General features: G+C 39.2%; 1 protein-coding gene across 2 annotated transcripts in view; it reads left to right on the top strand.

Annotated features, from left to right (window-relative positions):
* LOC123934933 (translation initiation factor IF-2-like) overlaps nt 1-19,493 on the top strand; it is a 59,721-nt gene extending 40,228 nt beyond the window's left edge. Inside the window, exon 3 of one of the 2 annotated variants that reach the window (XM_045995173.1) lies at nt 19,103-19,493. In XM_045995173.1, coding sequence (XP_045851129.1) covers nt 19,103-19,137 — 35 coding nt within the window. In that variant the 3' untranslated portion in view covers nt 19,138-19,493. Of the gene's footprint in view, nt 1-18,076; nt 18,397-19,102 lie in introns of those variants that run through there. The other variant, XM_045995174.1, reaches the window with a different exon arrangement.
* The last annotated feature ends 235 nt before the right edge of the window (nt 19,494-19,728 follow it).

Here is a 19,728-nt window from a genome sequence, read left to right as displayed (position 1 = left end):
ACCGTCACGAACTCGTGTTTTTTTTTCTTTTTTCTTTTTTTTTTTTTTTATTTGACAGAGAGAGATCACAAGTAGACAGAGAGGCAGGCAGAGAGAGAGAGGGAAGCAGGCTCCCCGCTGAGCAGAGAACCCGATGCGGGACTCGATCCCAGGACCCTGAGATCATGACCTGAGCCGAAGGCAGCGGCCCAACCCACTGAGCCACCCAGGTGCCCTTTCTTTTTTTTTTTTTTTTTTAAGATTTTATTATTTATTTATTTGACAGAGAGAGAGATCATAGGTAGGCAGAGAGGCAGCCAGAGAGAGAGGAAGGGAAGCAGGCTCCCTGCTGAGCAGAGAGCCAGATGCGGGGCTGGATCCCAGGACCCTGGGTTCATGACCTGAGCCGAAAGCAGAGGCTTTAACCCACTGAGCCACCCAGGTGCCCCGCAACTCGTGGTTTTTGTATTTTCTCTCATAGTCCTCAGATAAGTAGTCAAACCATGATTTCTTTATCCATTTCAGTTGGGAATCTTGATCAAGAGGGCAGCGTAAGATGATCCAGCACGTGCCTCTTCCCATGGATACATAAGGCTACAACTACATGCAGGGCATCTCCCTCAGAGAGCCACCTGAGCAGGAGCAGAACTAATCACAGCTAAAGATATAAAGAAGCAGCCACATCAGGAAGGGTGGGAGGGGCACTGAGAGGGAAATCACTCCTGCACATGTCCTCCCTGAAGAGCAAGGGTTTCAAGGTCCACATCAGGCACCCCCCCACCACACACACACCCTGGGGACCTGGAACAAAAAGATGAGGCCCCATAATACTTGTCTTTGCAATCAGCTGTGCTTAACGCCATGGGTGGGACTTCACTCTGGGTGCACCACAGGGTGGTCGGAAGACGTGACTCTTCTTTTTAAAAGGAAGACCCATGCACAAACTCACTTACTCCAAAACCCAGCAGGGAGACAGCACTTTGAAAAGTGCCTGGGCCATATGTGAAGGAGGTTTACTGACAAATTTGAGGGTATTTGTGAAAGGGACAGGGATGTGTAGGTACTTTCGCCAAGAATGGGAGCATTGGTGGGTGCCTTTTTTTTTTTTTTTTTTTTGCCTCCTGCCTAGCTGGCCCGAAATGGATGGGCACCACTCTCCATCTCCCTTGTTGGAACTGCACACCCTGCCCAAAGCGGCACCTCCAAAACAGCTTCTGCCCCATCACACTCATCAGTAACTGGCTGGGAGAGCAGCCCTCTCAATGCACCTGCCACTCTGAAGCATCTGGTGGGCAGCCTTGGCTGGGACTGACAGCCCTCCAAAACACCTCCTATCCCAGGACAGTGGGGGGCAGCACTCACCACCAGTGTGTCCATGACTGGCATAAATGGGCCTCATGGCCCAGGGCACCCCTAGCAGTCATGGCCACAGCAAATAGGTGCATTCAGCCCACGTGGGACACCCCTGGGACACCTGGTTCTGGTGCACAGGGAAGATTGTGCTTTTGGCCCCCACAGGATGCTTTCTACATAAGACCACTCCTTGAAGCCAGGAGACATGGTCAATCTGCCTAATACACGAAAACAAACAGGAGAGGGGCGCCTGGCTGGCTCAGTCAGTGGAGCATGTGACTTGATCTCAGGGTTGTGAATTCGAGCCCCACACTGGAGGTAGAGATTACTTAAACAAACAAAAAACAAACAAACACACAGGAGAGAGTCAGGCAAAAAAGGGCACAGAGGAACATGTCTAAATGAAAGAACAAGACAAAACCTCAGAAAAAGAACTAAACGAAGTGGAGATAAGCAATCTACCTAATAATGGTCATAAAGATGCTGGAAGTGAGAGAAGAGTGGATGAACTCAGTGAGAACTTCAACAGAGAAGATTAACAGCTTAGATTCCTGAGGTAGAAATCATTCCTGAGGTAGAAATCTACCACTAGGTAGAAATCATCGAAGTTGAACAGTAAATTTCTTTTTTAAAGTAAGGATACTTTATTTTTTCTTTTTAAAGAGACCTCTGGACATCATGTATATTAACATTCACATTTATTGGTAGGGGTTCCAGAAAAAAAAGAAAAGAGCATGAAACATATTTGAAGAAATAATAGCTTAAAACTTCCTTAACCTGGGACAGAAACAGGTGCAGGAAGCACAGAGGCCCCTAATATGATGAATCCAAGGTGGTACTCAACAAGATATAATAATTAAAATGTGAAAATTTAAAGATAAAGAATCTTAAAAGCAGCAAGAGAATACAACTAGCTACAGACCAAGGAACTTCCATAAAGCTATCATCTGATCTTTCAGCAGAAATTTTGCAGGCCAGCAGATACTGGCTTGATTTTATCAGTTTGGGTTGGCATAGTTGTTCTTGTAATTATTGTTTACTCATTAATATGGATACTTAAAGCAAACAGAACATAACAAAAATTCCCTTTACCCTCTGTAAAAACACTTTCTTCTACCCTTGTATTTTCTGTGGCTGGCTTAAAACTCAAATTGAATTAAGAATAAGAAGAGTAAAACAATTTTAATTATGTACAGAGAGGAAGGGGAGTTTCACAAGTCTCTAGGAGCAATGCTCTTAGCACAGATATTTTTATTAATGGAAATTCCCTTTTAAAATGTAAATTTCTTTTAGAAGAGGTAGAGTTTCTCTTGTGCCTAATAGTTTGATTGTCTTTAGCTCAAAATAATCCGTATGCCAAACAGGCATATTTTGGGGTGCATATTCTGAATATCTTCACCACCAAGAAAGCAGCTTCAAAAATAATCACCATTTTTCTGTTTTTTTATTATTTTTACTGTATTATTTCAAAGCATATTGATATCACCTATAAGTGCTAAATTATATATACTCCATATAATCTAATGTATCATACACTCTAACACAAAATGCTTTAAAAAAAGTACCATGATTGGGGGCGCCTGGGTGGCTCAGTGGGTTAAAGCCTCTGCCTTCGGCTCAGGTAATGATCTCAGGGTCCTGGGATCAAGCCCCACATTGGGCTCTGTGTTCAGCAGGGAGTCTGCTTCCTTCTCTCTCTATCTGCCTGCCTCTCTGCGTACTTGTGATCTCTTTCTCTCTGTGTCAAATAAATAAATAAAATCTTAAAAAAAAATACCATGATTGGGGGCACCTGGATGGCTCAGTCATTAAGTGTCTACCTTTGGCTCAGGTCATGATCCCAGGATCCTGGGATCGAGCCCCGGTCAGGCTCCCTGCTCAGCGGAAAGCCTGCTTCTCCCTTTCCCACTTCCCCTGCTTGTGTTCCCTCTCTTGCTGTGTCTCTCTCCATTAAATAAACAAAATCTTTAAAAAAAAAAACCATCACTGCATCTTACAAATATTAGTTATTCCCTAATGTCACGTGAAAACATGTCTATTTAATTTTATTATCGGCATCCTAGTAGAAATGAAGTAGTATTTCCATGTACTTTTAACTTCTATTTCCCTAATGACTAAAAATATTGAGCATCCTTTCTTATATTTATTGGTGTTTTTAAACTTACATTTATTAGTGTTTCAAGACATACTACCCTTGGCATACTGCATTTCTTAAGCTGAAGGAATTTGAGAAATTGCATATGCACAAAGGACTTTCTGACCTTTTGCTGAATCCCTTATATGAGAGGTGCCCTCCATACCTGGAGGAAAGGAGCATCCTTCTCTCTGAATTAGAAGGGACACAGAGAGGAACCTGAATATGAACAGGGATTGCTATGTTTCCCCCATTTTACTACACTTAGTTATACTGTGTCCTATCATAACTTTCTGTGACTTTCAGCTTTTCATCAGACATAGCATAAAAACACTGTGCTTTAATCATTCTTAAGGTTCTCATTTTCTCATAACACCCAAGTCATTTAAATTATTAAATAAATCTGATTTCTTTTCTCTTGCTCATCTGTCTTTTGTTACTAGAGTCCCAGTGGAGAATTAAGCATACAGTAAAAAGATATTTATCCTCCCCTAAAGAGTAATGGATATGCAGCCCAGGAGCCTTGTGTGTGAGTCCATCCTCGTGGCAGCCGCTTCACCTTGGCAAAGCCACTTAATCTCCATGGACCTCCGTTACTTCACACAATGAATACTCATGAAATGTGTCAGGCCGTGGAATAGGGAAAGGGGAAACAAGCATGAACTTGGAGCTCTGCATGAGTGAAATAGCAGTGATTAGCTAAAGTGAAGGACAAGAGAAACAAGGAGGAATCCCGGGTGGGACAGTGGAGATTCATGGCTGCAGGCTGTGTCTTGTAATTCTACCTGGGGCGGAAGGGCTTTTCACTTTCCACTGTCCAGAAGGCCGGGACATCTAGCAGAGCTTCTTCCCCTGTTGTTCTCCTGTTCCCCCAATGGGCTCCCCGCCCCCGTTGAAGACAGCTTTGGAGGGTTTTCTGTTTTTGTTTTTGTTTTCTCATCTTAAATTGCAGTATGGTTGACAAATTGATTTCCAGTGTACAACATAGCAGTTCAACAATTATATACGTTATGAAATGCTCACCATGTTAAGTGTAGTTACCATCTGTCACCATACAGACTTACTACAACTTCATGTACCATATATTCCGTAGGCAGCACATGTCATCCTCGTGACTTATTTCATAACTGGAAGTTAGTATCTCTTATTTCCCCGTCACTATTTGGCCTCTCAAACTAGTGGCTCTCCCCTCTGGGAACCACTAGTTTGTCCACTATGAGTCTCTTTCCATTTTTGGTTTATTAAGATTCCACATGGAAATGAAGTGATACAGTTTTTGTCTTTGTTGGACTTATTTCACTTTGCAATACCCATCCATGTTGTTGTGCATGGTAACATTTAGTTTTTTTTTTTTATAATAGTAATAGCCCACATCTTATTTATTCACTCATCTATCAGTGCATGCTGAGATTGCTTCCAAATATTGACTGTTGTAAATAATGGGGCACTGAACATCTTTTTGAAGTAGTGTTTTCATTTTCTGTGGGTAAATACCCAGAAGTGGAATTGTTGAGTCATGTGGGTATTTGTGTTTTTAATGTTTTCAAGACCCACCATACTGTTTTCCATAGTGACTGCATGACATCGCATTTCCACCAACAGTACACAAGGGTGCCCTTTTCTCTACATCCTCACCAACACTGGTTATTTCTTGTCTTTTTGATACTCGCCATTCTGGCTGGTGAGGAATAATATCTTATTGTGGTTTTGATTTACATTTCCCTGATGATGAGTGTTGTTGTGTATCTTTTCACACGTGCCTATTGGTCATTTGTATGTCTTCTTGGAAAGATGTGTATTCAGGTCTTCTACCCCATTTTTCAATTGGATTAGTAGTTTTTTGCTATTGAGTTGTATGAGTTCTGTATATATATTGGATATTATACCCTTATTGGATATATCATTGCAAATATCTTCTCCCATTTAGTAGGTTGTCTTTGTGTTTTGTTGATGATCTCCTTTGCTGTGCAAAAGCTTTTTGGTTTGATGTAGTCCCAGTTGTTTATTGTTCCTTTTGTTTCCCTTGCCTGGGGAAACAGATCTGGAAAACTATAGCAAAGGCCAATGTCCAAGAGTTTACAGTCCATGTTTTCATGTAGGAGTTTTATGGTTTCATTTTTTTAAAAATATTTTATTTATTTATTTGACAGACAGAGATCACAGGTAGGCAGAGAGGCGGGCAGAGAGAGAGGAAGGGAAGCAGGCTTCCTGCTGAGCAGAGAGCCCAATGCGGGGCTCGATCCCAGGACGCTGGGACCATGACCTGAGCCAAAGGCAGAGGCTTTAACCCACTGAGCCACCCAGGCGCCCCTATGGTTTCAGTTTTTACATTTAGGGCTTTAATCCATTTTGAGTTTATTTTTGTGTATGGTATAAGACAGTTTAGTTTCATGCTTTGTATGTAGCTTTCCAGTTTTCCCAACACCATTTATCAAAGTCTGCTTTTTCCTCACTGTATATTCTTGCCTTATTGTCATGGATTAATTGACCATAAGTTTACTTCTGGCCTATCTGTCCTGTTTTATTGATCTATTTGTCTATTTTTGTGCAAGTACTATACTGTTTTGATTATGGTAACTTTGTAGTATAGTTTAAAATCTGGAGTTGTGTTTCTTCCACCTCTGTGCTTTCTGAAGATTGCTTTGGCTATTTAGGATCTTTATCTTTCCATACAAATTTTAGGATTATTCTATTTCTGTAAAAAGTACAATTAGTATTGTGATAGGGATTACATTAAATCTTTGGATTGCTTTGTGCAATGTGAGCATTTTAACAAAGATTTTCTAACCCATGAGCATGGTATATTATTCCATTTATTTGTGTCATCCTTAATTTCTTTTATGTGTCTTACAGATTTCACAGTACAAAGCTCTCCCTCTGTGGATAAATTCATTCCTAGGCATCTTATTCTTTTTTTTTTTTTTAAGATTTTATTTATTTGTCAGAGAGATAGAGTACCGGCCAACAGAGTGGCAGGAAGAGGCAGAGGGAGAAGCAGGCTCCCCGCTGAGCACGGAACCCAATGTGGGACTGGATCCCAGGATGCAGGGATCATGACCTGAGCCGAAGGCAGCCGCTCAACCGACTGAGCCACCCAAGCATCCCCATTTTATTCTTTTTGATGCAATTGTAAATGGGGTTGTTTTCTTAATTTTTCATTCCAGTAGTTCACTGTTAGCATATAGAAACACAACAGTGTTCTGTATATTGATTTTTGTATCCTGCAGCATTACTGAATTAATACTAATATTTTTTGGTGGAGAGTTTAGGGCCTCCTATATGTAGTGTCATGTCATCTGCAAATGTAAACGTTTTCTTTCTACCTTACCAGTTTGGGTGCCTTTCATTTTTCTTGTCTGAATGCTGCGGCTAGGACTTCCAGTCCTGTGTTGAATAAAAGTGGTGAGGTTGGGCATCCTTGTCTTGTTCCCAATCTTTCAGCTTTTTACCATTGAGTACAATGTTAGTTGTGGGTAATAAATGGCTTTTATTATGTTGAGATATGGTCCCTCTACACCCACTTTGTTGAGTTCTTTATCAGAAATGGATATTGAGGGATACCTGGGTGTCTTAATCAGTTAAGTGTCTCTTTTTCTTTTTTAAGGGTTTATTTATTTAATTGAGACAGAGAGAGCACAAGCAGGGGGAGGGGCAGAGTGAGAGGCAGAAGCAGACACCCCATTGACCAGGGGGCCTGATTTGGGGCTTGATGCAAGGACTCCAGGATCATGACCCGGGCTGAAGGCAGACGCTTAACTGATCGAGCCACCTAGTCACCCCAAACATCCATCTCTTAATTTCAGCTCAGGTCATGATCTCAGAGTCCTGAGATCAAGCCCTGCAACAGGCTCCATGCTGTGTAGAGTCTGCTTGTCCCTCTCCCTCTCTTCCTTCCCCCTCAACCAAAACTTGGTTCTCTTTCTCTCTTTCTGAAATAAAGTCTTTTTTAAGAAGAGGATTCTGGGGTGCCTGGATGGTTCAGCGGCTTAAGCCTCTGCCTTCGGCTCAGGTCATGATCTCAGGCTCCTGGGATCGAGCCCTGCATCTGGCTCTCTGCCTAGCAGGAAGCCTGTTTCCTCTCTCTGCCTGCTTCTCTGCCTACTTGTGATCTGTCAAATAAATAAATAAAATCTTTTTTTTTTAAAAAAAAAAACCACACACACACACTTTAAAAAAGAAAAAGAGGATTCTCTTACTTTCTCTTACTCTGCCCCTCGTCCTGCTCCCACTTTAAAAAAAAAAAAAAGGATGTTGACTGTTGTCATGTTTTTCTACTTCTAATAAGATGATAATATGATTTTTATTCCTTATTAATGTGCTAAATCATGTTGATCGATTTATGGATACTAAGCCATTCATTCGTCCCTTGAATAAATACCACTTGATTGTGATGAATGATCTCTTTAATGTATTGTTAAATTTGATTTGCTAACATTCTGCTGAGGATTTGTGCATCTAAGTTCATCAGGAATAGTGATCTATAATTTTGTTTTTGTAGTGTCCTTCTCTGGTTTTATAGCCAGGGTAACACTGGCCTTGTAGAATGAAATTGGAAATGCTCCTTCCTCTTTTATTTTTTGGAATTTAAGAAAGATATGTCTTAACTCTTCTTTAAATATTTTGTAAAATTCACCTGTGAAGCCATCTGTTCCTGGACTTTTGTGTGTTGGGAGCATTTTGATGACCAAATCAACATATAATTAGTAGTTGGAAGTTTTCAGATTACTGATTCATTTGGGTTGGCAGTAATTGGTCTGTTCACATCTTTTGTTTGTGCTTGATTCAGTATTGGAAGATTGTGTGTTTCTAAGAATTTATCCATTTCATCTAGGTTGTCCAATTTGTTGGCATATAATTTTGAGTAGTAGTCTCAATCCTTTCTGTTTCTGCGCTGTCGCTTGTAACTTCTTTTATTTCTGATTTTATTTATTTGCATGATCTTTCCTTCCTTATAGGTCTGGCTAAAGGTTTATCAATTTTCTTCATCTTTTCAGAAGATACCTGGGTTTTTTGAGATTCTCTGTATTGACCTGAAATGGAAAATTGCAAGTCTGGCCAGGAAAAACCTCACAAGGTTCCAGTTTTGTTCTTTCCCTGCTGCCCTGGAAATTCCCCTCCACTTCTGCTCAAAAAGCAGGGAAATGGGTATATAAAAGGGCTGTGAATCAGAGCCAGAGCCAAGGCTAGGAGGAACCCCATGTCACCAGTCATGGGGTGGGTTACCGAGCCTGTGCAGGTCCTCTGTAAGAGTGGAATGGAGGTAGGAGACTCAGTGACATTAGAGGTGGACAACAGGCCAGTTGTGCTGCTCTGCGGTTCATGCAGGGTGTGCATTCCTTTTTCTTTTAAATTGAAGTATAATTAACATACACTGTTCTGTTAGTTTCCGGATACACTATAATGATTCAGCAATTTTATACATTACTCAGTGGTCATCAAGATAAGTGTACTCTTAATCCCTTCTTCTTAAGTTTTGAAGTTTGAGGTGTACAATACAGTGATTCAGCACCTCCATACAATACCTTGTGTTCCCCACAGCAAGTGCCCTCCTTAATCCCCAGCCCCTGTACCCCACACCCCTCTCCCTCTGGTGACCATCAGTTTGTTCTCTACAGTTAAGAGTCTGTTTCTTGGTTTGCCCCTCTTTTTTTCCCTATTGCTCATTTGCTTTGTTTCTTAAACTACATATGAGTGAAATTATATGGTATTTATCCCTCTCTGTTGATTTATTTCACTTAGCATAATCTTCTCTAGCTCCATCCATGTCTATGCAAATGGAAAGATTTCGTTAGTTTTATGGCTGAGTAATATTCCTTCATGTTTATATACGACTAATTCTTTATCCTTTCATCAGTCAATGGATACTTGGGCTGTTTCCATAATTTTAGCTTTTGTAGATAATGCTGCTGTAAATATTGGGGTGCATATACCCCTTTGAATTAGTATTTTTGTATTCCTTGGGTAAATACTAGTAGTGCAATTGCTAGATCAATCATAGGGTAGTTCTATTTTTAACTTTTTGGACAACCTCCCTACCGTTCTCCACAGTGGCTGCATCAGTCTGCAATCCTACCAGCAGTGCAAGAGGTTCCCCTTTCTCCACATCGCTACCAACACCTGTTTCTTTTTTTATTTTATTTATTTTTTATTTTTTATTATTTGTTTATTTACAGCATAACAGTGTTCATTGTTTTGGCATCACACCCAGTGCTCCATGCAGTATGTACCCTCCCTATTACCCACCACCTGGTTCCTCAACCTCCCACACCCCCGCCCCTTCAAAACCCTCTGGTTGTTTTTCAGAGTCCATAGTCTCTCATGGTTCATCTCCCCTTCCAGTTTCCCTCAATTCCCTCTCCTCTCCATCTCCCCATGTCCTCCATGTTATTTGTTATGCTCCACAAATAAGTGAGACCATATGATACTTGACTCTCTCTGCTTGACTTATTTCGCTCAGCATAATCTCTTCCAGTCCCGTCCATGTTGCTACAAAAGTTGGGTATTCATCCTTTCTGATGGAGGAATAATACTCCATCGTGTATATGGACCACATCTTCCTTATCCATTCATCTGTTGAAGGGCATCTTGGTTCTTTCCACAGTTTGGCAACCGTAGCCATTGCTGCAATAAACATTGGGGTACAGATGGCCCTTCTTTTTACTACATCTGTATCTTTGGGGTAAATACCCAGCAGTGCAATTGCAGGGTCATAGGGAAGCTCTATTCTTAATTTCTTGAGGAATCTTCACACTGTTCTCCAAAGTGGCCGCACCAACTTGCATTCCCACCAACAGTGTAAGAGGGTTCCCCTTTCTCCACGTCCTCTCCAACACACGTTGTTTCCTGTCTTGCTAATTTTGGCCATTCTAACTGGTGTCAGGTGATATCTCAATGTTGTTTTAATTTGAATCTCCCTGATGGCTAGTGATGATGAACATTTTTTCATGTGTCTGATAGCCATTTGTACGTCTTTGTTGGAGAAGTGTCTGTTCATATCTTCTGCCCATTTTTTGATATGATTATCTGTTTTGTGTGTGTTGAGTTTGAGGAGTTCTTTATAGATCCTGGATATCAACCTTTTGTCTGTACTGTCATTTGCAAATATCTTCTCCCATTCCGTGGGTTGCCTTTTTGTTTTGTTGACTGTTTCCTTTGCTGTGCAAAAGCTTTTGATCTTGATGAAGTCCCAAAAGTTCATTTTTGCTTTTGTTTCCTTTGCCTTTGGAGACATATCTTGAAAGAACTTGCTGTGGCTGATATCAAAGAGGTTACTGCCTATGTTCTCCTCTAGGATTCTGATGGATTCCTGTCTCACCTTGAGGTCTTTTATCCATTTCGAGTTTATCTTTGTGTACGGTGTAAGAGAATGGTCGAGTTTCATTCTTCTACATATCGCTGTCCAGTTTTCCCAGCACCATTTATTGAAGAGACTGTTTTTTTTTCCATTGTATATTTTTTCCTGTTTTGTCGAAGATTATTTGACCATAGAGTTGAGGGTCCATATCTGGGCTCTCTACTCTGTTCCACTGGTCAATGTGTCTGTTTTTATGCCAGTACCACGCTGTCTTGGTGATCACAGCTTTGTAGTAAAGCTTGAAATCGGTTAACGTGATGCCGCCAGTTTTGTTTTTGTTTTTCAACATTTCCTTAGCAATTCGGGGTCTCTTCTGATTCCATACAAATTTTAGATTATTTGCTCCAGCTCTTTGAAAAATACCGGTGGAATTTTGATTGGAATGGCATTAAAAGTATAGATTGCTCTAGGCAGTATAGACATTTTAACAATGTTTATTCTTCCAATCCAAGAGCATGGAACGGTCTTCCATCTTTTTGTGTCTTCTTCAATTTCTTTCATGAGTGTTCTGTAGTTCCTCGAGTACAGGTCCTTTACCTCTTTGGTTAGGTTTATTCCCAGGTATCTTATGGTTCTTGGCCAACACCTGTTTCTTGTGTTGTTGATTTTGGCCATTCTGACAGGTGTGAGGAGATACTCATTATAATATTAATTTGCATTTCCCTGATGATGAGTGACGTTGAGCATCTTTTCATGTGTCTGTTGGCCATCTATATGTCTTCTTTGGAAAAATTTCTATTCATGTCTTCTGCGCATTTTTTATTGGAATATTCATTTTCTGGGTGTTGAGTTTTATTAGTTCTTTATGTATTTTGGAACCTAACCCTGTATCAGTTATGTCACTTGTAGTCATCTTTTTCCATTGTTTTTGGTGCAGTTGTAAATGATATTCATCACTTAATTGCTTTTTCTGCTGCTTCATTATCGGTGTATAGAAATACAAGATTTCTATATATTGATTTGTATCTTGCAAATTTACTGAATTCATTTATAAGTTCTAGCAGTTTCTTGGTGGAGTCCTTTTGGTTTTCTGTATATAGTACCAGGACATCTGCAAATAGTAAAAGGTTTACTCTGTCCTTATCAGTTTGGATGACTTTTATTTCTTTTGTTGTCTGATTGCCATTACTAGGACCTCCCTTACTATGTTGAATAAAAGTGTTGAGAGTGGACATCCCTGTTTTATTCCTGACCATAAAGGAAAAGCTGTGCTTTTCCCCATTTAGCATGATAATGGCCTTTATGATGTTGAGGTATGTTCCCTCTAAACTTTGTTGAGGGTTTTTATCATCAATGAATATTGTACTTTGTGAAATGCTATTTCTATATCTACTGATCACCTGGTTTTTATCCTTTCTCTTATTGGTGTGATGTGTCTCATTGATTGATTTGCAAATATTGAACCACCCTTGCAACCCAGGAATAAATCCCACTTGATCATAGTGCATGTTTTTTTTTTTTTTTTTTTTTTTTTTTTTTTTTATCTACTGTTACATTTGGTGTGCTGGTATTTTATTGAGAGTTTTTACATTTTTGTCACCAGAGCTATTGGCCTTGGTGTTCTCTCTTGCTCTTGCTCTCTCTCTTTCTTTTCTTTCTTTTTTTTTTTTTTTTTTTAGTATCTTTACCTGGTTTTGGGATCAGCATAATGCTGGTCTCATAGAATGGAGTTGGACATTTTCTTTCCTTTTCTATGTTTTGGAATGGTTTAAGAAGAATAGGTATTAACTTTTCTTTAAATGTTTGGTAGAGGGGCGCCTGGGTGGCTCAGTGGGTTAAAGCCTTTGCCTTCGGCTGAGGTCATGATCCCAACCTCCTGGGATCAAGCCCCCTGTTGGGCTTTCTACTCGGTGGGGAGCCTGCTTCCTCCTCTCTCTCTCTCTCTGCCTACTTGTGATCTGTGTCAAATAAAAATAAGAAAATAAATAAACGTTTGTTAGAAGTGAAAAATGAATGGGGAGAAATCAGAATGGGAACAAACCATGAGAGACTATGGACACTGGGAAACAAACTGAGGGTTTTAGAGGGGAGGGGGGAGGGGGATGGGTAAGCCTGGTGATGGGTATTATGGAGGGCATGGATTGCATGGAGCACTGGGTGTTACACACAAACAGTGGATCATGGAACACTACAACAAAAGCTAATGATATACTGTATGGTGACTAACGTAACACAATAAAAAAAATGGTAGGATTTGCCTCTGAAGCCATCTGGCACTGGTCCTTTGTTTTTGGGAGTTTTTCGATTACTGATTCAATTTCTTTGCTGGTTATCAGTCTGTTTATGTTTTCTATTTCTTTGTGTTTCAGTTTTGGTAATTTATATATTTTTAGGAATTTACCCATTTCTTTTAGGTTTCCAATTTGTCATACAGATTTTCTTAATTTTCTCTTAGAGTTGTTTGTATTTCTGTGGTGTTGGTTGTAATTTCTCCTCTCTCATTTGTCATCTTATTTATTTGGATCCTTTTTCTTTTCTTCTGATAAGTCTGGCTGGAGGTTTCTCAATTTTATTAATTTTGTTCAAAGAACCAGCTCTTGGTTTCATTGACCTATTATTTGTTTAGTTTCTGTATCATTTATTTCTGCTCTAATCTTTATTATTTCCTTCCTCCTGCTAGTTTAAGCTTCATTTGTTGTTCTTTTCTAGCTCCTTTAGGTGTGTGATCAGGTTATTTGAGGTTTTTCTTGCTTCTTGATGTAGGGTTTATATTGCTATGTACTCTCCTCTTAGGACTGCTTTTGCTGCATCCCAATGGTTTTTGGACTGTTTTGTTTTCATTTTCAGTTGTTTCCATGTATTTAAAAAATTTTTTTTTCTTTGATTTCCTGGATAACCAATTCATTGTTTAATAGCATGTTGTTTAACCTCCATATGTTTGTGGTCTTTCCAGATTTTTTGTGGTTGATTTCTAGTTTCATAGTGTTGTGGTCAGAAAAGGTACTTGGTATCCTTTCAGTCTTTTTTTATTTGTTGAGAACTCTTTTGTGACCTAATAAGTGATCTACTCTAGTGAATGATCCATGTGTACTTAAAAAGAATGTGTATTCTACTGTTTTAGGATAGAATGTTCTCAGTATATTTGTTAAGTCCATCTAGTCCAGTGTGTCATTCAAAAACATTGTTTCCTTTTTTATTTTGTTTACATTATCTTTCCATTGATGTAAGTGAGTTGTTAAAGTCCTCTACTATTATTGTATTATCAATGAGTTCCGTCATGTTTATTACTGTTTTATATATTTACAATTGTTATATCTTCTTGTTGGACTGTCCCCTTTATTATTACATAGTGCCCTTCTTTGTCTCTTGCTCTACAGTCTTTGTTTTAAAGTCTAGTTCGTCCCACATAAGCTTTGCTACTCTGGCTTTCTTTTGACATCTATTTGTATGACTCATATTTCTCCATGCCTTCACTTTCAATCTAAAGATGTCTTTAGTTCTAAACTGAGCCTCTTACAGGCAACATATACATGGGTCTCGTTTGTTTTATCTATTCTGACACCTTTTGTCTTTTGAGTGGAGCATTCAGTCCATTTACATTCAATTTAATTATTGATATATACATATTTATTGCCTTTTTATTACTTGTTTTATTGCTTCTGGACATTTTCTCTGATCCTTTTTTGTGTTTCCTTCATGTCTTGCTTATTTTCTTTAGTGATCTATGTGGATTTTTTTTCTCTGTTCTTTGCATGTTTTTTGGTAGTTTTTGCTATATGGTAACCATTAGGTTTGTATATAACCTTTTCTGCATCTAAGAGTCTTCATTAAGTTGATGGCTGTTTAAATTTGAACCCATTCTTTTCTTCTCTCCTCCTCATGTTTTAGGTATATATTTTTATGTCCTTTATCTGTGAGTTACTTGCCTTAATTTTTTATAGAAATATTCCTTTAAAAAAAGAAATATTCGTTTTTACTTCTTTAGTATTTCCTACATTTATACTGTCACATTTGGTCTCCTTTCCACTCAGAGAGTCCTCTTTACTGTTTCTTGCAGGACTAGTTTAGTGATCATGAACTCCTTTAATTTTTGTTGCATCTGGGAAACTCCTTATCTGTCCTTTTATTCTCAGTGATAACCTTGCTGATGTAGTATTCTTAGCTGCAGATTTTTCCCATTCAGCACTTTGAATACATCATGGCACTGCTTGTTGGCTTGCAAAGTTTGTTTGAAAAATCTCCTGGCTTCATGGGTTTTCCCTTATAAGTTACTGACTTATTTCGTCTTCCTACTTTTAAGATTTTTTTTTTTTTTTTAGAGAGAGATCACAGTAGGCAGAGAGGCAGGCAGAGAGATGGGGAAGCAGGCTCTCCGCTGAGCAGAGAGCCCGATGCGGGGCTTGATCCCAGGACCCTGAGATCACGACCTGAGCCGAAGGCAGAGGCTTAACCCTCTGAGCCACCCAGGCACCCCTAAGGTTTTTCTTTGTTAAAAAAAGATTTTTGGGGGTGCCTGGGTGGCTCAGTGGGTTAAAGCCTCTGCCTTCAGCTCAGGTAATGATCCCAGAGTCCTGGGATCAAGCCCCGGTTTGGGCTCTCTGCTCAGCAGGGAGCCTGCCTCCCCCTCTCTTTCTGCCTGCCTCTCTGCCTACTTGTGATCTCTGTCAAATAAATAAAATCTTTTAAAGAATAGGTTTTCTTCCTTTATCATTATATTTTGTGAATTTAATTACAGTATGTCTTACTGTGGGTCTGCTTTTGTTGATTTTGTTGGAAGTTCTCTGTGCCTCCTGGATCTGGATGTCTGTTTCCTTCCCCAGGTTAGGGATGTTTTCAGCTATTATTTCTTCAAATTTTCTGCCTTCTTTTCTCTCTCTTCTTCTAGGACTCGTACAATACAACTGTTTTTTCGTTTGATGGAATCACTGAGTTCCCTAAGTCTAGTCTCATTTTGCATAATGCTTTTCCCCCCTTTTGTTCAGCTTCACTGCTTTCCATTAGGTTGTCTTCTGGGTCATTAATTTGTTCCTCTGCTTCTTCCAGCCTGCTGTTCATTGCATCAAGCCTGTTTCTAATCTCATTGATTGAACTCATCTGTGATTGATTGATTCTTAACTCTTTGGTCTCTATGGTAAGGGTCTCAATGATGTCTTCCATTCTTTTCTCAAGTTCAGTGATCATCCTTATGATCATTGCTTTAAATTCTCCATCAGGCATGTTACTTCTGTTTTGCTCAGATCTCTGCTTGTGGCCTTATCTTGTTCTTTCATTTGGGATAAATTCCTCTTTTTTTCCTGTTTGCTTTTTTTCCCCCTAAGTCTCTGCATCCTTCTCTGTGTTAGAAAAGCCAGTCATGTCTCCTAGTTCTGAAAGTAATAATAAGAGGTCATGTCTTTCCCAGGTCCTGGTGCTCCAGGTAATAATGTTTCCAGTGTGTTCTTCATGTGTTCTGCTGTTGTGTTCTCGCTCTGTTCTTCAGGCCAATCATCTGCAGATGCTTTCCTTGCCTGCTGGTGGCAGTGTCTGGCCCCTGTCCTAAATATGTCAAGTTTTAACTAGCTGTGCTCTGGTCTGCTTGTGAAATGAGGCCAGTCACCACCCACACCAGAACTGAAGCCCTACAGAACTCTCTGTTCAGGAGACATAGTGTGGGCAGGGGCCTGTGCTGATATTCCCACGAACAGTGCAGCAGGATTCCTTTTTCTCCATATCCTTGATAACACTTGTAATTTATTGTGTTTTTGATTGTAGCCATTCTTATAGGTGTATGGTGATATTTCATTGTAGCTCTGATTTGCATTTCCCTGCTGATGAGTGATGTTCATCTTTTCATTTGTCTGTTGGCCATTTGTATGTCTTTGGAAAAATGTCTATTCGGGTCTTGTGCTCATTGCTAATCAGATTATTTGGGTTTCTGGTGTTGAGTTGTTTAAGTTCTTTATATATTTTAGATATCAACCCTTTATCAGATATATCACTTGAAAATATCTTCCTCCATTTAGCATGTTGCCTTGTTGTTTTGTTAGTTTCCTTTATTTGCACAAAAGCTTTTTTAAGAGTTTTGCTTTTTTTTTTTTTTTTAAGTAAACTTTACCCCAACATTGGGCTCAAACTCATGACACCAAGATCAAGCGCACGAGGTAATGGGCTTCAAGAAATGCCTGTTTTGTTTTGTTTTTGAAAATTTTATTTTATAATTTTATTTGAAAAAGCACATGCATGAGTGGGGGGAGGGGTAGGCAGAGGGAGAGGGAGAAGCAGGGAATCTGATGCAGGGCTCGATCCCAGGACCCTAAGACAGATGAACAAGAGTAAACAAACAGGTTTATTAACCTTTGTATCCTCCCTATGACACCTGGGGGTCCCCAGAGGTGAGCAACACAAAGGCTTGGTTACAACTTGAGTTTACATAGTATTTTAGCAGAGGAACAAACTTTTAGAGTAATTACATGATAATAGAAAAAGACATTGAGTCTCCAGGACAATAAATTGTGAGAAGGCAAATATATCAGAAACTAATGGTAGATAAGGGTTAGCTGGTAAAATCCATTATGTAGATTTCTCCAGTGCTCTCTCTAGGCTAAGGGACTAATGTTTTCTCCAGGGAATAAATTTTCTCCTTCCAGGTAGAGATAGAGGAGAGGACATCTTTTTTAAATTTATGCCCTACTTTTAGGCAAATGGGGAGACAGCTGGGAGCTTTGCTTGTATAGGCGTCTGCTTAATTGCCTTCAACTCAATAGTCTTTATACCAAAGTGGCACATTTGGAGGTTGCATATTCTGCCTCCCTTCAATATAAATCCATGCTGTGTTTATTTGGTTATGTATGAGAAAGTTCATGTTTGTTTCAAGCTCTAAGCAAATCTGAAGAAAGTGTAGGTTATATCATTACATTTATACAAATAAAGGACAAAAGTCTACTCTATGCACATATATTTGTTTCTTGCATGTATATCCAGATATCTATGTCCTCTTAGTCATTTACACATGGTTAAAAAAAAAAGGTTAAATGATCAGACTATGCATTATGTTTACTACTGGACAATAGGATTTCGAGGAAGTTCTTTCAGGCAGATCTCCATACTGGGACATTTTTCTGGTACACAAACAAGGAATTTTAATTATGACTTTTAAATTAGCATTGTATTAAGAAAATGGCTGCCTAAGAGAACATAACACAGAAATGAATTTTTTAACAAAAATAATTATAGCTTCTTTCCCATGTGTAGCAACAACACATGAAAACCCTAGAATTCTCTGGGTCCTTCTGCAAGTGATAACAATAATAGTTGTTTATGTTTTCATCTTTTTACAGATCTGTGAGATAGGAGGATCTGAAATGAGGATGCCCTTTATCAATTAATGAAACAATGATGCTTGCTAAAGAAATTAAAATTTAGGCTAAAGGAAGACTCTATAAAGGAAATTATGAAGAGAATTCTATTTACAATACCATCAAAAATAATACTAATGGTTTAATAAACCTAACCAAAGAGGAGAAAAGTTGAATACTTAAAACTACAAAATATTGATGAAAAACGTAAAGAATACACAAATGTATGGAAAGACGTACTGTGGGATAAGATGTCAGCAGTACCCACGGCTATCTTCAGATTCAGTGCAATCCCCATTAAAATACCATGATGTGTTTTTGCAGAAATAGAAATCATCCTAAAATTCATAAAGGAATTTTGGGGTGCCTGGGTGGCTCAGTGGGTTAAAGCCTCTGCCTTCAGCCCAGGTCACGATCCCAGCATCCTGGGATAGAGCCCCGCATCAGGCTCTCTGCTCAGCGGGGAGCTTGCTTCCTCTGTCTCTGCCTGCCTCTCTGCCTGCCATATAAATAAATAAAATCTTTTTAAAAAAATTCATAAAGGAATTTCAAGGGACCACCAAAGACTCAAAACAATCTTGAAAAAGAACAAAGGTGGAGGATTCACAGACCCTGATTTTAAAATTTGCTAGAAAATTTTTATGCAATAATCAAAACAGCATGGAACTGCCATGAAGTCAGATATATAGAACAATGGAGAAGACCAGAGCCAGACGCACAACAGTCATGTATATGAGCGAATCATTTTCAGCAACAATATGAATACCTCCCAAGGGTGAAAACACAGTCTCTTCAACAAGTAGTGTTTGGCCAACTGGATATCCACATATAAAAGAAAGAAGTTGGACACTTATACTACACTAGATATAAAAATTAATGCAGATTATTTTAAAGCCCTAAATATAAAAAGCAAAATTATAAAACAGCTAGAAGAAAACATGGTTAATATTTTATTAAGATTATAGTACTGTGGGTACAAGAATAATCCTTTTCTGTCTTTATTCACAGATAATGAGAAAATTGATACTTCACCTAAAATTTAAAATAAAAATGTCATTTTCTGTAGTGAAGCTTTAATAGCATGTTTACACAGACAAGATATGAGCCTCATGAATTTTCAGGAAGCAAACGGTATAATAGAAATCACTATAGGATGCCCAAGCAGCCTGGACTTGGGGCAAGAAGGAAGAACAGAGGTTGAAGACTTAGTCTGGAGGCCATCAAGGTAGGAAGATGGCTGAGCTATGAAACTGTGACAAGTATGAGTTGCGTTATTGAAGAATGGATGTGACTCTGGGGAGAGGGCCTGGACATGGCTCACCAGAATCTCCTGATGCTTTCTGGTAGACTGTGCCCTGAACCGAGCTGCGTTGCTTTAGTTTATATACAAAACAGAAGAATGTGCTGGCTGAAATGGACCCCCTGACTTGAATTCCAGGAAACTTACACTGCTTTGTGACCTCATGGTTCAGGTCTTACACAAATTCAGGGTGCAAACAGCTGATGACCTGAAGTAGTTTTGAAGATAATTAAGAATCCAGAGTAAGATCATGTAGCATTTGAATGTATGGAATTGACACATCTTTTTCCATCCAAGTGATGTGTGAGAGTTGGTGCCCAGAAATGATTCTATT

The sequence above is a fragment of the Meles meles genome, chromosome X, assembly GCF_922984935.1.
Source record: "Meles meles chromosome X, mMelMel3.1 paternal haplotype, whole genome shotgun sequence".
Classification (NCBI taxonomy): Eukaryota; Metazoa; Chordata; class Mammalia; order Carnivora; family Mustelidae; genus Meles; species Meles meles.
The sequence above is the reverse complement of the archived record's forward strand: the minus strand, read 5'-3'. Positions and strand labels throughout refer to the sequence as shown.